Below are 20,664 nucleotides of genomic sequence, written 5' to 3'. Positions count from 1 at the left end.
GCAAAAAGGACTGATAGAATAAGTACTAGGCTTACAAAGAATAAGTCCTGGGGTTGATTTCTTTGACTAAAACCCTTTCAGGTCATGTTCCAGTAGGCCACAGTCAAATGACAAACGTGTAAAAGAATATATATATATGTCACGGAGTGGTTGGCGTTAGGAAGGGCATCCAGCTGTAGAAACATTGCCAGATTAGACTGGAGCCTGGTGCAGCCTTCTGGCTTCCCAGAACCCCGGTCGAACCGTCCAACCCATGCTAGCATGGAGAACGGACGTTAAACGATGATGATGATGATGATGTGGTGTGTATATATATATAAAGTTAATCCAAACAAGAAAACACAAAAAAAACCCAGCTACGCGAGGACGTGGAACAAATAAAGTATTATTGGACGCTCAGGAAAGAAGGGAAGAAGGAGGGTTTGACGTTTCGAGCGGAGCTCTTCATCGGAAACAGGAGAAGGGAAGACAGGAAAAAAATCGGCAGCGGTACTCACCAGGTCACATATACATATATATATATGTATATATATATAATGTATATGGCTGTTGTTTCCAGCAAGTTAGAGGCTCCTGGTGGAAGTAAACTATAAAGTTCTTTCATCTGTGCTTAAGAAGTCACCTGCATTCCTTACTGATTTCTTCATTCCTGCCTTTCAGGTTAGTGGCATCATCATTGTCACCTCTATGATTTAGGGAGTAGTGGCTTAACTTGCTAGAGATAGAAACCAAATCTCCCTCAAGTCAGATGATAGTGTAGGAGGAGCACTTTATCATATGACTACTCAAGAGAAACCTGGTACTAAAGAATAACAAGAGCTATGTGAATCAAAAAGGATGTCTTCATCTATGTGGTTGATGGACTTGCTAAAAATAGCAGCCAAATTCCCCAAGGATTTTCCATTTCAAAAAAGGGTACTTTGAATAAAATAGTCTCAGGTTTTCGATGCCTGAGAGAAGGATAGGTTGGACATGACAGGGAATCTTTTTATCATAATTCTGCTCAGTCATGGATCACAATGATTTTTTAACAGAAGGCCATGGTTGGAAGACTGATATATTTCACATAGACCACTATAGTTTGGATTGAGACAGTCAGGTCAGATGATGCTGATCTGGCCAGTGATGGACAACTGAGTAGGGCATTTACTTTATGGTTTATATATTTGGTGTTTGAGCAATATGGACAATATCTATGATCCACTTTTCAGTGCCTTCATGACTTGTGAGAAGAATTTATCCTAAGGGCCAAAACCTGAGCTTGCAACTAAGTGATCTCCAGTAAAGCCATCCAAGGACCAGGTGATAGTGTTTAACTGGACGAAGGAATAAATTTATCGTCCAAGAACAGGCGTGGTCCCTTCTTTGGACTTACCACAAAGTTTCTACCTTTTTTTTAATGTCATTCACAAGACTCCAGTCCACACAAGAAGACACTTGTCCAGGGTACTGTGCAATGGGATTGAACCTGAAATCACATAGTTGTGAAGTAAATTTATAACCACATGGTCATGTCCGCAACCTTTATTATATAGATATAACTGTTAAGTAAGCAGTACGGCTGTTGACTTAATGAAATAACTTGCAACTACTGCAAAGCTGCGATAGTAAGGCACTGAAATCATTTCACTTTGCTGTGATAATTATTGCTTAGCCTGGCGTCCGTGTTGGTGACACATAAAAGCACCAACCGATCGTGACCGTTTGGCAGCCTGCGCTGGCTCCTGTGCCGGTAGCACGTAAAAAACACCCACTACACTCATGAGGTGGTTGGCATTAGGAAGGGCATCCAGCTGTAGAAACACTGCCAAATCAGACTGGAGCCTGGTGCAGCCTCCATGGCTTACCAGACCCCGGTCAAACCGTCCAACCCATGCTAGCATGGAAAACGGACGTTAAGTGATGATGATGATGTATCCAGCAAACAAGACCAAAAGCATTTCAGTTGTGACCCTCTTTCATCCATTCTCAGGCACTGTGCTCTCAGGGCCACATTAAATAAAACTGACACTGTTGGTTATGACGACAAGTTTTCTAGTTGATCCAATCAACAGAACAGCTTGCTCTTGAAATTTAACATGCAAGTGGCTGAGCACTCCACAGACACACGTACTCTTAACATAGTTCTCAAGGAGATTTAATGTGACATGGCTGTATTACAGGTACTACTCATTTTTGCCAGCTGACTAGACTGGAGCAACATGAAATAAAGTGTCCTGCTCAAGGACACAACATGCTACTGGAAATAAAACTTGTGAGCCAAATATTCTAATCACTGAGCCATGAGTTTTGTTTGATGGCTTAGTAGGATTTTTTAAAATTTTTTATTAGCTTGCTAAGTCTGAAGGAAAGGGTGGTACTCTTGGCCTCCACAGGCCATCCTTAATAAATGATATTTGGCTGCTTGCTTTGCAAGCCAGCCATTGCAGGTATCGCTAATCAGATATTATTCATGATGGTTGATGTAGTTATTGCACCAACAGATGTACACTACCAAACAGATGTCTTAAAGTTTGTAGAAAGATTCATAGTGATGATGATGAAAAATAAAGTTGATTTCAATCTGATGCAGATCTCAATGAAGAATTAAATGTATAGAGCAATTGTTTAGCATGATTTTTTCCCTTAGCCCTCTTCATTTTAGTCTTGAAAGTTTTTCATCTCAAAGGAATTCAAAATGTGTTCATCATCATTTAGCATCCATTTTCCATGCTGGCATGGGTTGGATGGTTTGACTGGGGCTGGTATGGCAAATGGAAGGGCTGCACCAGTCTCCATTTGTCTGTTTTGGCATGGTGTCTATGACTGGATGTTCTTCCTAATGTCAACCACTTTACAGAGTGTACGGATTGCTTTTCATGTAGCATCAACACAAATGGGGAAATCTATTTGATCATATCCTGGTTCTAACTAAAGATTTAGAAAAGATGTTGGAGTAAGATCGTGAGTGAAGAAGCCCCAAAGTAACTAAATTAATATCATCATCATTGTCTTAATGTCCACTTTTCCATATTTGCATGGGTCAGATGGAGGAGGATTTTCTATGGCTGGGATGCCTTTCCTGTCACTAACCTTGTTTTCAAGCAAGTTTATATTTGTTTTTGGATGAATGTTTTTTTTATGAAGATTGGAAATGAATGGCCACCACTCGTGAGATAGTGACATTTATTTGCAACTACCACATGATGTCATGATAAAGAAATACTCACACACACACAAACTCAAAAGTCTTTCAATTTCCATTAACCAAATCCACTCACAAGGCTTTGATCAACCCATGGCTATAAAAGAAGACACTTGGCCAAGGTGCCACACAGTGGGACTGAAGATAAAAACCATAAGGTTTTAAAGTGACCTTCTTGACCACATAACCACATCTGAACCTCAGAAGCCTAGCAATTAACATGACTAATCAATAAATCAAAATTTTTAGACTAGACTTACAACTTTCTCTTAGTTCATTTATGTTCTTCAACCACCAATTTTATGGTCCTGCATGACTAAGGCACTAATTAAATAGAGGCCAAAGCTTTCTCTATTCTGTTGTCCTTTGTTTTTTCCTGTTATATAATCAGGACTATCCCATACATTAATCTATTTTTGTGACTCTAAGCTGAAATTTGGATGAAAGTTGGTAGCTAATTAAAGTAGGTTGTACAACTGCATGGAAGCTATTTTGCTCGTTTGGCTACTTTAACAAGGGGCCAGAGGTGAACCTGTCTAATGATCCACTATAAATGAAATCATTAAGGAATTCAAAAAAGCTAAAGGTGACCACAAATAAAACTAGTTAACAGTAAACCTCACAAGCCTCATGGCTTCAGAAAACTTTTTTTTAAGCTGGAGCTAAATGAACTAAAAACTAATTGTCAATGCAAACAAACACTGGATACACAAAATGTTGAGCAGGATGTATTACAGACTAGATTGTCCCTTTAATATCTAAACTGGTTGTATCTGGTCCAAATATTCTGTTTTATATTCAAACCACCCAGATCCAGGATTTCACACCTACCCTTCAAGCTAATGTATAATTGATTTGAAGCAATGTGAATAAATAAACATTACATTTGACAGTAATTTGAATGCCAAAGGGTTGAGAAGAAGAAACCAGATGTTTTAAATACAAGAGATACATTTGGAGTAATTCAGGATATCAGCAGCTTTGAAAAACCACTGAAGATTTTGAGCTCTTCTGGGTGAGGGGGCCTCGAAGTGCTGTATATGTTAACCCTTTTGGTACCATATTTATTTTGAGATGTTCTTTGTTTCTTTCAATTAATTTGAAATATAAAGAATTTAGTTAAAATAACTTAGATATCATTAAGCTAGTGTTAGGAACATTAATTATGACTAAGGTTTGGTGGAAGATTCTAATTAAAAACAGGACATTTGTACTACAGAGCCAGAGGTGGTTTCAGCTGGGTTAGTTAAGTTACTTGTGGAGTGAAGTAGTGATGACATAGTCTGAAGCAATGGTGAAGTTTATAGAATTATGAAATTATGTGGTATATGGGCCAATGAAAGAGGCTTATATGTTGCTACTTGATCTGTTAGAAATGGTAGCCAAATTCTTCTGAAATTACATGAACCAATAAGAAAGACTGTGCAACTACTTGATGTTTTAGAAATAACCAAATCTCCCTTAAATTACGCAATCCTCTGTATGACCACTCAACCTGCTAGAAATAGCCATCAAAACTACACAAGCTAACAAAGAAGTCACTATGTAATAATCCAAAATACTGAAAATAGCAGCCAAATTTCTCACATATTCAACAACCTTCTTTGAGGCCACTCAAACCTGCTGTAAATATCAACCAAAGCTCTCTCAGATTGCACAAGCCAATCAACTTGCTAGATATGGCAGCCAAATCTCCCTCACATTATACAACTATCGTCTTGAAAAAAAATGAAATGATACTGATAGTATGATAAAAAATAGGATGGTCACTACTGGAGGGCCGCTTGATCAAAGTTGACTTGGGAACTAAACAACAAGAGTCACGAGAATTGTGATGCTGATGAACATCAATAAATATTGAGGATCTGTACAGATTAGAGAAAGAAAAAGAATTAGTTCAGTAGATGTTCTTGTGTAGCTCCAAGGCATCATTGGTCAAGCAGATCTCAAGACATTCCAGCCATAACCATCACACCATCGTTTTCAAGTTATTGTGTAGTTTGAACTTATCTTTTTTTCTTTTAAGATGGTAGGGTGTGATTTGAGGTAGACTTTGCAGCTTTTTCTAGCAGGTCAGGTGACCACATACAGCCTATGTCATTGGTTCTTCATTCTTTATTTTTGTCAAATGGAATGTTAACTTTTGAGAAAGTATCTGGATATCAATAGTATTGGTTGTGTGGTTAAGAAGCTTGCTTCCCAATCATGTGGTTTTGGGTTCAAGTCCCACTACGCAGCACCTTGGACACATGTCTTCTACAATAGCCCCATGATAGAAACTGAAAGAAGCTCATCACATACATGTATATATCAGTGTGTTTGTCCTCCAGTGTGTTGGTTTGTTTACATCACCATAACTTAGTGGTTCAGCAAAAAGAACAAAGAATAAGTACCAAATTCATAAAGAAAAAGGGATTGGGGTTGATTTGTTTGACTGAAGCCCTTCAAGGTAGAGTCTTGACATAGCTGCAGTCAAATGATTGAAACAAGTTAAAGACAAAATATAAATATGAATGAAAATCAAGCAGGGGTTTGTTGCTCCATCGACATTATTATTGTTCCCTCTAAAACTATACTCATGCATGTGCGTGCACATGGGCAATAAGATGTGTGCACACAAGGTTTTCAAAATGAAATTGAATATTTTTAAGCGAAGATGGTTACTTGCCTTGACACACACTTCCCATTGGAAGACAAAATTGGGTCTCAAGTAAATTGCTGAGAACACCCACAGCAAAACAATTAGAAGGATCATTGCCCATCAACCACCCCTTTCTGGTGAATGTGCAACAGTAAAGGACTTGAAGCTGAGTGACTGAATGTTGTAGGCTCTGTCTATAATCTCACACATTAAATATTTACCTGGATATAAAGTTCTCTTATTTTGTGGTATCATTGTATACACAAAACAACTAGTAACTATATCATCATCATCATCATCATCATTTAGCATCCGCTTTCCATGCTAGCATGGGTTGGACGGTTCAACTGGGGTCTGTGAAGCCGGAAGGCTTCATCAGGCCCAGTCAGATCTGGCAGTGTTTCTACAGCTGGATGCCCTTCCTAACGCCAACTACTCCGTGAGTGTAGTGGGTGCTTTTTACGTGCCACCCGCACAGGTGCCAGACGGAGCTGGCAAACGGCCACGAATGGATGGTGCTTTTACGTGCCACCGGCACGGGGGCCAGGTGAAGCTGGCAATCGTTTAATGTCCATGTTGGCATGGATGTTTGACAAGGATCTGATGAATCTATGGGTTGCATTGTGTTCCAATTTTTTGCTTTGGCATGGTTTCTACTGTTGGATGCCCTTCCTAACACCAACCACTTTACAGTCTGTACTGGGTCACTTTTGGGGTGGGGGTGGGGGCACTGGCATTTATTGAAGTCACTATGTCGCTCACAAATCTATAAACCTGAGGAGGCAGGGTACTTGCACCATATAGATAGACATACATATGAAGAGGGGTGCAGGGATCTTCATCGTTTGGCTACGAGGATTCAGTTGCTCAGTCAACTGAGTTATCTGCTCCTGAAGTAACCTGTAATTGACTGAGAACATTCTACAGGTACATCTACTCTCCAGTGTAATTTTCAGACACAATCAGCATGACACAGTGTGTGACTAAGCTGTACCTTTGAATTGCTGGTACAGTCCATCCAACAGAGGCTTCTATATAGTTTCCAGCTATCCAATTTCACTCACAATGTATGGATCTGCCCAATTTTTTTAAAATGTCCATTTTCCCAAGATGCCTTGCAATGGGATCAAACCTAGGACCTTTTGATTTGGAGACAAACTTATTAACTGTTTGGCCATACCACATGTGTATACGCATACACAATGAGACTACTGCTCTGGTGTGGATGGAAATTGGTGATGAGGAGACAATAAAGAAAGGATACATTGAATGACATTTTCACTGATATAGAGAAAAAGACAGGATGGCTGGCCATAACTGGAATGCCTCTGATAATAGGATTTTTCACTCAGTACTTACCTGGGCTAAACAAGTAAACCTCGTTTATGAATGGAGGAGCGTAACAATGAGATGCCCTTCCCTTCTCATCCATTGCTCTGCAGGATTGGTTTAAAAGACAGAAAAAAGAAGAAAAAAAAGAGAATATATCTTACAGGAGTTCCAGCAGTCTGTTTGCAGCTCTAAGGATCAGTTTCCTGCCTTCCATGGGGGACATGTTGGATACTCAGATATCTTGCTTGGAAGCAAAGCATTTAATAATAGTACAAGTTCAAATGCTATACAAGTCCTTCATTAATTGGTTCATTGCACAATAACTGTGCAACATTACTTCTTATAATCATCATCGTCATCTGTCCATTTTTCCATGACTAAATGGGTTTAATCCAGCGTTGTGTCCTAACACTTGTCGTGATCCCTTGTCCTCTGGTATGCACAAAAAAAAAAGAGAACAATTGACAATCTTTGTTGCTGTCTTGGTTTTTCTATGGCTGGATGCTCTTCCTGTCACTAGCACGTGTGAGGTTCACTGTGGCTGGACTTAAGAGTCACCTCCCTTCCCTATATCAGTATAAGGCGGCCAGCTGGCAGAAACGTTAGCACGCCGGGCGAAATGCGTTGCCGTATTTCGTCTGCCGTTACGTTCCGAGTTCAAATTCCGCCGAGGTCGACTTTGCCTTTCATCCTTCCGGGGTCGATAAATTAAGTACCAGTTACGCACTGGGGTCGATGTAATCGATTAATCCGTTTGTCCTTGTTTGTCTCCTCTGTGTTTAGCCCCTTGTGGGTAGTAAAGAAATATATATCAGTATTTGAGTCAGTGTTGCTTCTCTTGTAGGTATGTTGGTTGAAATTTGCAAGATCCAAATGTATACACAGACATCTCATTAGTAAACACAGATACCCATTCAGTATACCATTGTATCTGTGCAGACTATTCATTAGTACACTGCTCAAATGGTTACATCATCATCATCATCATTTAGCGTCTGCTTTCCATGCTAGCATGGGTTGGACAGTTCAACTGGGGTCTGGGAAGCCAGGAGGCTGCATCAGGCCCAGTCTGATCTGGCAGTGTTTCTACAGCTGGATGCCCTTCCTAACGCCAACCACTCCGTGAGTGTAGTGGGTGCTTTTTATGTGCCACCGGCACAGGTGCCAGACGAGGCTGGCAAACGGCCACGATCGGATGGTGCTTTTTATGTACCACCGGCACGGAGGCCAGGCGAGGCTGGCAACGGCCAAGATCGGATGGTGCTTATAAAGTATGTCTGCTAAATACTAGATTAAATGACGGCGTCTATTTACTTTTGAGGTGTCTGTGTAGATGTAGACTAAGAATGCTTATCGTCCTGAAAACACTTTGTGTGGTCAAGCTATATTGTGAACGGAGCATTTAGTCAGGTTGCTAGAAAGAAAAAGACAGCTCAAGGACTTACAAAAGAATCGTCATCGTCATCATTTAACATCCTCCTTCCATGCTGGCATGAGTTGGACCATTTGACAGGAGCTGACCAGGCGGGGGCCTGCGCTATGCTTCTGAGTGTGTTTTTTTACGGCTGAATGCTTTTTCGTGAGAATACATACTATAAATCTTTGGTTTGATGTCATGAACTTGTGTGGATAGAAAAGGATGAGTGTATGTAATCAAGAGAATGGGGTGGCATGTTTAGCAAAATAGAACTGAATGACATCTCATTGTTAACTGAAGAGTTGTGTGAATGTGTGTATGTTTGAAATCAAGGTGGTGGACAGAGATAATAGGAAAATAAATTTGAATGACGCCTTGTGAAGGGTATCTGTGATCATATATAGTGGAACAGGAATTTTTTCTGTGGCAGACAATGAACTACATCTGTTGGCTGACTACATAAAATGAAGTTGGATGGGTGAGTGTCGTCAGATATTATTGGTTAAAATGGCAGTTGCATTTGTGTTCCGATATATATACTCACCAAGGTGGTGAGCTGGCAGAAACTTTAGGATGCCAGGTGAAATACTTAGTGGTATTTCGTCTATCTTTATGTCCTGAGTTCAAATTCTGTCAAGTTCGACTTTGACTTTCATCCTTTTGGGGTCGATAAATTAAGTACCAGTTGCATACTGGGGTCAATCTAATCAACTAGCCCGCCCCCCCCTCCCCCAAAATTTCAGGCCTTATGCCTAGAGTAGTAAAGAATATAAATACTCACCCTGAAGATGTGTGGCCTGGTGGTTAGGGTGTTGCACTAAGTGTTTGCAAGATCGTGGTTTCAATTCCCAGACAAGTGGTGTATTGTGTTATAAAACAAAATTCTTCATTTTATGTAGCTCCAGCGCACTCAGCTGTAAACGGGTCACCCTGTGACAGACTGGTGTTCTGTTCAAGAGTGGCATGGCACCTTATGGAACTACACCAATGTGAGGAAGTGCATTGTGGTCAGCAGTGTATAACATTCAATTGTTTGGTTGATACAATGATATGCTCAGTACTACATGTACATAGTTTATATATATATATGTTTGTGTGTGTGTGAGTGCACATGGCTTAGTGGTTAGGGTGTTGCACTCATGATCACTAGATCATGATTTCAATTCTTAGACCAAGTGGTGTGTTGTGTTCTTGAGTAAAACACTTCATCTCATATTGCTCTGGCAATCACTTCAACACCTGATGCACGGTACACCATACACCTGTTCAGACAACGCTGATTTGATCACAATAAAAACAAATAATTTTGTGCAGATTGTTTGGAAAAAGCTGAACACTCATACGTCATCTTTGATGGGAAAGTCCATCATATAAACACATCCATGTTCAAGTTTGTTCTTTTTTATGAGTGATTTTTCTTTTCTTCTTACCTTATTAGTTCTTCACAATAGCATCCTTAAAGCCATTAACATTCCAAGGTTTTGTCAGTCTCAGCATCAGAATGAAATGATAGCAACAGGGGTTTGTAGTTTGTGTTTTGCAGTAGGTTGCAAAGGATCATGGGAATATTGTATCAAATAAAATTGTCCACACTGAATTTAAGAATTGAACAAAAGTGCAGGAGTGGCTGTGTGGTAAGTAGCTTGCTTACCAACCACATGGTTCTGGGTTCAGTCCCACTGCGTGGCACCTTGGGCAAGCGTCTTCTGCTATAGCCTTTGACCGACCAAAACCTAGTGAGTAGATTTGGTTGAGGGTAACTGAAAGAAGCCCATCATATATATATATATATGTGTGTGTGTATGTATTTGTGACTATGTTTGTCTTACCTCCCCCTATTATCGCTTGACAACCGATGCTGGTGTGTTTAGGTCCCCGTAACTTAGCAGTTTGGCAGAAGAAACCAATAGAATAAGTACTAGGGTTACAAAGAATAAGTTCTGGGGTTGATTTGTTTAACTAAAGGCGGTGCTCCAGCATGGCCGCAGTCAAATGACTGAAACAAATGAAAGAGTAAAGGTTAAATCTTGGTAAATTTACTTGTTTAGTTTATCTGTGATGTATCTCTTTCGTTTGTAATATACTCTTTTACTCTTTTACTTGTTTCAGTCATTTTGACTGCGGCCATGCTGGAGCACCGCCTTTAGTCGATCAAATCGACCCCGGGACTTATTCTTTGTAAGCCTAGTACTTATTCTATCGGTCTCTTTTGCCGAACCGCTAAGTGACGGGGACGTAAACACACTAGCATCGGTTGTCAAGCAATGCTAGGGGGACAAACACAGACACACAAACACACACACACACACACATATATATACATATATACGACAGGCTTCTATCAGTTTCCATCTACCAAATCCACTCACAAGGCATTGGTCGGCCCGGGGCTATAGCAGAAGACACTTGCCCAAGATGCCACGCAGTGGGACTGAACCCGGAACCATGTGGTTGGTTAGCAAGCTACTTACCACACAGCCACTCCTGCGCCTATATGTGTATGGGTGTACAAAAATCAAGTCTAAAGAGTATATTATGAAATCAATTATTTTAAAACATCATTAAATGTGTTTCAGTGACCATTCATAATCCTCTACACTCACATCATCAGAGGTTGCTGCACAAAATACAATTCATGTTGTATGTCTCCATATTTATATGTGTTGTGGAGGCGCAATGGCTCAGTGGTTAGGGCAGTGGACTCGCGGTCATAGGATCGCGGTTTCGATTCCCAGACCGGGCGTTGTGAGTGTTTATTGAGCGAAAACACCTAAAAGCTCCACGAGGCTTCGGCAGGGGATGGTGGTGATCCCTGCTGTACTCTTTCACCACAACTTTCTCTCACTCTTACTTCCTGTTTCTGTTATACCTGTATTTCAAAGGGCCGGCCTTGTCACTCTCTGTGTCACGCTGAATATCCCCGAGAACTACGTTAAGGGTACATGTGTCTGTGGAGTGCTCAGCCACTTACATGTTAATTTCACGAGCAGGCTGTTCCGTTGATTCGGATCAACCGGAACCCTCGTCTTCGTAACCGACGGAGTGCTTCCATTTATATGTGTCTATCACAATAATCTCTTTTAACCCTTTCGTTACTGTATTTATTATGAGATGTTCCGTATTTCTTTCAATTACTTTAAATATAACAAAGAATTTAGTAAAATAAATTAGTTACCATTAAGCTAATGTTAGGAACATAAATTGTGACTAAGGTTTGGTGGAAGATTTTAATTCAAAAGTTATGGAAACAAGACATATGTACTATAGAGCCAGAGGCTGTTTCTGCCGGGTTGGTAACGAAAGGGTTAACCCTTTAGTGTTCGCATTATTCTACCAAAATTAATGCTTTTTCATCCACTTTGTTTTGAACTAATCATGCATTATCTTGTAATTATGAGAATTTGATAAGGTAGCTGTTAATTTTTAAAACGATATTGTAGGGTTGATGTGAGAGACCTGATCTGGCCAGTTTGAACATAAAACAGGCAGAATACTTTGGGCCAGATATGGCCGGTTTAAATGCTAAAGGGTTAGACAACTGAAATATATTGATTTCTTTCCGTTTTTGCAATAAGCTTTATCAAACAACAGATGAATGATAGGTTTTCTTTTCCTGGATATTGTTACTTAGTGTGACTACCCTCTTGTTTCTGCCACCTAATCATCCAGATACTGTATTCATCTCTATTTGACCTTAACAGATACTCCTGTCTTTTGATGCAATCAGTTGCACAAATCTTATTTACATTTAAAGTATGATAACTGTGTTCTATATTGAGAATCACACACACACACATGTAAACACTTTCACTCATACAAATATATACACACAATCTAATAAATTGCCAATTTGTATCTCTTTTTAGATTTGTGAAGCAATTTTAATTCGGTTGATAATAAACAAGAGCAGTTGGCCATTCAGACTTCCCGTTGATGAACGACAGGTTTGTTAAGAAAAAAACAAAGAAGCTTCTTACAATACTCTTACATTGAAAATCTGTTTATTTAATTATTCACAAATTATCCTTAGTTGATCTTTTAGAATTCACTCACACACACATGCATGCATGCATGCTGGTGCCTTGTAAAAAGCATCTGGTATACTCTGTAAAGTGGCTGGCACTAGGAAGGGCATCCAGCCATAGAAAACCATGCAAAAATCGATAGCAAAGCTTGTCTCAGTCCTCTGACTCACCAGCCTCTGTCAAACTGTCCAAACCATGGAAAACAGGCATTAAATGGTGATGATGATACCATAAGGATTAGTATCAGTAAGAGCATCTAGCTGTAAAACATTGCCTTGAATACTATATTCAGTTAATTCATGCTAGCATGGAAAAGCAGACGTTAAATCGAATGAACAAATGGATGATGAACCTCCATAGAGGTTTCTGTCCACCAAATTTCACTCACAAGGCATTGGTCATCCCAATCCTATAACATGGTTCCCACGCAGAAGGACCGAATTTAAAATCTCATCATCAAAATATGGACTTCTTTACAACACAGACATAGTTTATATAAATAATGTATATAAATATACATTCTAAAAATTAGATTAATCTTCTGGAATATTGACACCTTATTCTTATTAAGGTCTATTCAGCAAAGACCTTTAACTGTTCAGCATTCAAATTACTCTGTCAACTGTAATGATTTTTACTCACATTGTTTTGAATTAATGATGCGTTATCTTGTAGCTTTGACATCTCTGTAATATGGTTATATATTTTTAGACTGATATTGTAGGGTAGGTGCAAGAGGCCAGATCTGGTTAGTTTGAACATAAAACAAGGAGAATATTTGAGGCTTGATATGGCTGGTTTAAATGCTAAAGGTTGAATAAGATTAGTTCAACTTACAGAGTATTGTGTTTATCTGGGATTTAAAGCTTTTATAACTTAACCCTTTAGCATTTAAACCGGCCATATTTGGCCAAAATACACTACTTGCTTTATGTTCAAAGTGGCCAAATCCGGCCCCTCACTTGTACCCTACAATGTCATTCTAAAAATAAATTACCATATCATCAAATATATGAAGCTACAAGATAATTCATGATTAAGTCAAAACAATGTTAATAAAAAGCACTGTCCCTGTAACTTAGCGGTTCATCAAAAGACCAATAGAATAATTACTAGACTTAAGAAATAAGTCCTGGGATCGATTTATCAAATGACTGAAATAGTAAAAGAATAAAAGAAACAATATATATACATATATATATAAAAGCATAAAGTCGACATTTGTAAAGTGGTTGGCATTTGGAAGGGCATCCAGCTGTAAAAACTGCCAAAACTGACCTCACCTGTGCTCGTGCCATGTAAAAAGCACTCAGTCCACTCTGCTGGGTGGTTGGTGTTAGGAGGAGCATCCAAGCAAAAAAAAACCCTGCCAAAACAGAGACAGAAGTCTGGTGCAGCCTTCTGCATGGCCAGATCTTTTCAAACCATCCAACCCATGCCAACATGGAAGACAGACAAACAAAGATGATGATGATTTAACAGAACAATCTGAATGCTAAAGGATTAATACATTCTTCTTCTTCTCAGTAAATTGCCAAATGACCTTTCTTTATTTGTCTCCTTTTCTATTCAGGTCCCTGATTATTACGAATTAATTGCCAACCCAATTGACCTTCGAACGATAAAACATAAAGTTGTGGATGCAGAATATAAATACACTGAAAATTTTGTTGAAGATCTATCACTCATGTTCCGAAATTGTGCCATTTATAATTCAGTAAGGTTCATTCTTTCTTTCCTATTTTTCTCTCCCTCCTCTTTACTCATCTCCCATATCTGTTGATATCACACATACTAGACATTTACACATACATGTATATATGTACCCATGCACACACTTATGATTACGGGCTCGTGGGTGCTGGTGCTACATAAATGCACTTGTACAGGTGCCATGTGAACATACTGATGCCGGTGTTGCATAAAAACACCCAATACACACAATAAAGTGGTTGGCATTAGGAAGAGCATCCAGCTGTAGAAACCATGCCAAAACAAACACAGAACCTGGGCAGTTCTTCAACTGGCCTGCTCCTGTCAAACCGTCCAACCCATGCCAGCATGGAAAACAGATGTTGAATGATGAAGCACCATCCGAATGTGGCCGATGCCAGCACTGCCTTGACTAGCTTCCGTGCCGGTGGCATGTAAAAAGCACCAATCCGATCGTGGCTGTTGCCAGCCTCGCTTGGCACGTAAAAAGCACCCACTACACTCACGGAGGGTTGGCGTTAGGAAGGGCATCCAGCCGTAGAAACATTGCCAGATCAGACTGGGGCCTGGTGCAGCCTTCTAACTTCCCAGATCCCCGGTTGAACCGTCCAACCCATGCTAGCATGGAGAACGGACGTTAAATGATGATGATGATGATGATATATATATATATAATATAAATAATATATAAATATATGCATATATACATACATATATGTACATACCTATGCGGAGTAGATAAAGCAGGGGACAACTGATGAAGGGAATGTTCTTATGTTGCATATTTCGTTTCTCTGTTTTTTACACACACATATATATATGACTGGCTTCTTCCTTTGGTCTACTATATCCACTCACAAGGCTTCAGTTGGCCCGAGGCTATAGTTGAACACACACTTACCCAAGGTGCCACACAGTAGGATTGAACCCAGAACCATGTGGTTGGGAAAGCAAAGTTCTTACTGATGGGTTTCTTGCAGTTTTCATCTCCCAGATTCACTCGCAAGACAATGCTTGACCCTGGACTGTTGTGGAAGACACTTATTGTGCCATGCTGTGGTACTGAACCTGAAAGCATGGGGTTGTGAAGTTCACTTCTTAACCTCTCAACCATGCCTCTGCTCTTCTCCCCCACCCCACCCCTCATCCTTTTTGTTCCATTGATAGTAATCAGTATCTCTCTAAAACCTTTCTCTTTCTCGTTGCAGGTCGACAGTGAAGTTTACCGATGCATGGTTCTGCTGGAAAAACAGTTCATCAATCTTTTATCGAAATTCCTGCCCCAATACCCATACAGCCGAAAGAAAAGTACAAATGGATATACTGACCAAGCATACACCTGTTATGGTACACGAAAAAGGGGCCATTGTATATGAAAAGAAAGAAAGAAAGAAAAAATATTCAAAAAAATCAACTCTGAAGTAAATAATAATAATTAAAAAAAATGGTCTGAGGTGTGGATTTTGCCCAAAAATAAAAGAATTCATTTGTCACTCATTGTTCCATTACACACAAACAATCTTCTTGTGACCCTGTTTCACCTTCTCACCCTGTAAAAGAATACTTCAACACATCATTGCTGCATTTTCTAATTTTTTGGCATGTCGATATGTTTGTACGCATGTGTATGTGTGTATGTATATATATAGATTCACACATACATAAATAAATATATATATATATGTATGTATATATATATATATATTTCTTAATGCAAGAGTTGTAATGATATATAAAAATATATTTTACATAGTGCAAACATTATCTAATATAGAACTCAATACATTGGGTAGAGTATATATGTGTGTGTGTGTGTTTGGGCATGTATATATGTATTATGCATATGTGTGTGTGTATATATATATGTGTGTGTGTGTTATATATGTTTGTGTGTACATATATATGTGTGTGTGTGTGTATATATATATATATGTTTGTGTGTACATATATATGTGTGTGTGTGTGTGTGTGTGTGTATATATATGCATATGTATTTATATTAGTACACATGCTTAAAGAGATAGACTGTGATTGAAAAGTTTCTTTAGCATTAATATAAACCAGTTAACAACAAGTTGTTTTCTTTTGAGCTTCTTAATGTACATCTTGTTTCCCGCTCTTTCTATTTCTCTTCCACATTTCTCACCTACCCCTACATGATAGCCTTCATCCCTCCCTCCAAACACACACACACACACACCAGAATTCACTAATCCACACCAACTGCCATGGCTCAGGGATTCCAGGATAGCTTGGTCTACCGCCCTGCTGTTTTTACTGGCAGCTGTCCAGACCACTCTGTGCAGTTGGTATACCTGGACAATTGAACAGGTTTTTTTTTCTTCATGTTTTGCCATTTTTAGGACAATGGAAAATTTTCTCATCTTTTGTTAATGACATCTTTCTAAAATACATAATACACACATGTACACATAATGGAAAATGGATGTTAAATGATGATGTGTGTGTATGTATATATCTTCATCATCATCGTTTAACATCCATCTTCCATGCATGCATGGGTAGGATGGTTGAGAGGAGGAGCAGGCCAAGTAGAAAACTACCCTAGGCTACTGCGTCTGTTTTGGCAGGCTTTTTACGGCTGGATGCCCTTCCTAACGCCAACCACTCTGCAGTATACTGTTATATATAGTACACTGTTCTGCAAAGGTAAGATCAACAAAAAAAAGTACTCCAGCTGATGAGAGATAAATATTGTTTAATGAATACAGCATATAGTTTTATGAGCCACATACTTTTATACAACGCAGAGGACATTTTCTGACACATTTGGTGCTTTCATGCAATCTTCAGGCTATGGTTGTTGTATATGCCATGTGAGCATAGCCTGAAGATTGCATGAAGGCACCAGACATGTTATAAAATGCTGTGTTGTTTTCATCACATGAAACTATTATTAGTAGCTCATAAAAATATATACTGTGTTTATTAAACAGTATATATATATAATATATATATATATATATATAAATATATATACTCTTTTACTTGTTTCAGTCATTTGACTGAGCCCATTCTGGAGCACCATCTTTAGTCGAGCAAATCGACCCCAGGACTTATTCTTTGTAAGCCTAGTACTTAGTCTATCGGGGACATAAACACACCAGCACCAGTTGTCAAGTGATGTTGTGGGGACAAACACAGACACACAGACATATACATACACACATACATATACATATATATATATATATATATATATATATACGATGGGATTCTTTCAGTTTCCATCTACCAAATCCACTTACAAGGCTTTGGTTGGCCCGAGGCTATAGTAGAAGACACTTGCCCAAGGTGCCATACAGTGGGACTGAACCCAGAACCATGTGGTTGGTAAGCAAGCTACTTACCACACAGCCACTCCTATATATACCAACTAATATTCACAATAACATAGCAAAGATCATATATTGAAAACATGTTAAAATTATAATTTTATATATACCATTTTAAATGCTAAAGGGATTTCTGAAATCACCTTGTGTGTGTGTGTGTGCATATACATACATACATATATATATATATATATAAATATATGATTATAGATATGGTGTATATATATAATGTATACCCATGTACATATTTTTATATATGTATGTGAATATATAGTTATGTGTATATATATATATATATATAGACATATACACACACACACACATACAAACATACACACATGTAACCTTGATGCATTTTCTGCTGCCCAAATACACACCTGTGCTGTATTATGTATCATAATAATTGCAATCCTGTTAATTCACCATTGTATCTTGATAATGTACCGTATTCTATTAACTGTGGTAGAACACTCAACCAAACCACTTAAGTACTGAACCACTTTATTTCAGTGGTATTAATAAACTCTTCTACAAACCAAACTGAATAATCTTTGTCTTCATTATTTTTTTTTTTTCCTTAATTTTTATTGGGTTGTCTAGAAAGTTCGTACCGATTTATAGTAGCTTACTTTTTGACTTATTTTAGAACATGGTTGAGTCCATAAAATAGGATTTGACTACACCTCTACTTAGAGCACAGTTTAAGCTATCTTTTCATGGAAGAAGGTTTATGTTCCTATAACCTGTGTTAATTCTGTAACCCTTTAAAATGGAAGATAAGAAAGTTCATTTTCAGCACTTGATGCTTTGGGAACCAGACAAAAATTCCTGCAGCTCGACTGGGATGTGTTACTCTACCCTCCATATTCACCAGATATTGCTCCTTCGGATTTCCACTTATTCAGGTCTCTGCAGAATAGTCTTAATGGTAAAAATTCCAATTCCTTGGATGGCGTAAAAAGATACCTTGATGAATTCTTTGCCTTGAAACCACCTCAATTCTTGGAAGAGGGTATTTTCAAGTTAAAGGAAAGATGGAGACGCATTGTATAACAAAATGGTTCATATTTGGTTGATTAAAAATGTAATGGCAAGTATTTATTGACCTTTTTCTTACCTTTAAAAATTGGCATGAACTTTCCGGACAACCCAATACATTGTGCTGTTTTTTAGCTTAAGTTTCAGTCATTGTCTCCACCATTAGTATTATAATTATCATTTGTCATCAACTTTATTATTACTGTCAGCATTCTTTTTTTTGTTTGTTTGTTTTGTTTATCTGTGGATTCTGAATTATTTTACTGCTCTTCAGATGAGGATCAAATTCTCTCTCAGCATTGTTCTGCATTTGAGGATAAACTATTTCCATATCTGTATCTTTCAATAGATCCCAGCACTTCTATAAGCAAACTTTGTCTACATTTATTGTAGTTTGAATTTAATATATATATATATATATATATATAATATATATATATATACGTATGTGTATATTAGAAGGTTTGGAGGTGATGTACAGGTATTATATATTAGAAGAAATAAGGTACTCAGAAATCTGGATGGTTTTATATTTACAGATTTTTATAAATATGTCACATGTTTTTATAAATTGTATATTAGCACTTGCGTCCACTCTAGTGGATTCTTCGGAATATATAATTTATAAAAACATGTGACATATTAATACAAATCTGTACATGTAAAACCATCCAGATTTCTGAGTACCTCATTTCTTCTGATATATATATATATATATTCCTTACTCTTTTACTTGTTTGAGTCATTTACAAGCCTTACTCTTTTACTTGTTTGAGTCATTTACAAGCCTAGTACTTATTCTATCAGTCTCTTTTGCCAAACTGCGAAGTTGCAGGGATGTAAACACACCAGCATTGGTTGTCAAGCGATGGTGGTGGGACAAACACAGACACACACACATATATACATATATATATGATGGGCTTCTTTCAGTTTCTGCCTACTGAATCCACTCTCAAGGCTTTGGTCAGCCCAAAGCTATAATAGAAGACACTTGGCAAAGGTGCCACACAGTGGGACTGAACCTAGAACCATGTAGTCGGTAAGCAAGCTACTTACCATACAGCCTCTTCTGCATCTAATAATAATGAAATTATTGTATACAGTGCTCAGGTGCACCACAACTTGTCAAAAGTATGTATAAAGCAATATGCAGTAATGTACAAATGTCTGGGAAGTGAACAGTGTATGAGTCAGATACATGCTTGTGTGTACGGAGGGGAGAAAATCAGGTGTAGTGTTGGTGAATCTCAGGAGCATGGAAGTTTTGAAGGATGCAGTGCTCCGACAATTAACAACTGATGTCGGCAGTTTGCTCCATGCTTCAGCAACTCTTAGCGTGGAAAAATGTTTTCGAAAGTCATGGGAGCTGTGCTGTTTTCTGACTTTGTAAACATGTCCATGGGTATTAGACAGATGGAGTTTGAAAAGGTGCTCAGAGTTATTGTTTGTAAGATGGTTAATAATTTTATGGGTGTCTGTCAAGTCAGTTGCCAGATGTCGGAGTTTCAATGTATCCATGCCCAGGGAAGTAAGGCATTCAGAATATGGCAAATGCCTGATGGAGGGTATTCTCTTGGTTGCACGTCGCTGTACTGCTTGGATATTTATATATTCATATATATATATATATATGTTTCACTTGTTTCAGTCGCGTAACTGTGACCAAACTGGAGCACCACCTTGTTAGGTCTTAGTCAAGCAAATGAACCCTACTTATGTTTTAAAGCCTGGTAATTATTCTATTAGCCTCATTTGCTGAACCCCTATGTTACAAGGGCTGTAAACAAACTGATATTAGTTGTCAAGCAGTGGCAAGAGATAAACACGACACACATGCACAGACATATATAATCATCATCGTTTAACGTCCATCTTCCATGCATGCATCTTTAGTGCTTGACCAATTAACCAAAGACATGCTAACATAGATATGTCAACAGAAAAAGAAAAAAAGG

The 20,664-nt window shown here is 38.4% G+C and overlaps 1 protein-coding gene across 5 annotated transcripts in view; it reads left to right on the top strand.

Annotated features, from left to right (window-relative positions):
- Positions 1-15,760, top strand: part of LOC115220347 (tyrosine-protein kinase BAZ1B) — a 117,958-nt gene extending 102,198 nt beyond the window's left edge. For 4 of the 5 annotated variants that reach the window (XM_029790453.2, XM_029790454.2, XM_036509818.1 and 1 more), the window contains 3 exons: positions 12,441-12,518; positions 14,173-14,316; positions 15,521-15,760. In XM_029790453.2, the coding sequence (XP_029646313.1) occupies positions 12,441-12,518; positions 14,173-14,316; positions 15,521-15,688 (390 nt within the window). In that variant the 3' untranslated portion in view covers positions 15,689-15,760. Of the gene's footprint in view, positions 1-4,466; positions 4,515-12,440; positions 12,519-14,172; positions 14,317-15,520 lie in introns of those variants that run through there. The other variant, XM_036509820.1, reaches the window with a different exon arrangement.
- The last annotated feature ends 4,904 nt before the right edge of the window (positions 15,761-20,664 follow it).

This window comes from Octopus sinensis, linkage group LG16 (genome assembly GCF_006345805.1).
Source record: "Octopus sinensis linkage group LG16, ASM634580v1, whole genome shotgun sequence".
Classification (NCBI taxonomy): domain Eukaryota; kingdom Metazoa; phylum Mollusca; class Cephalopoda; order Octopoda; family Octopodidae; genus Octopus; species Octopus sinensis.
The sequence above is the reverse complement of the archived record's forward strand: the minus strand, read 5'-3'. Positions and strand labels throughout refer to the sequence as shown.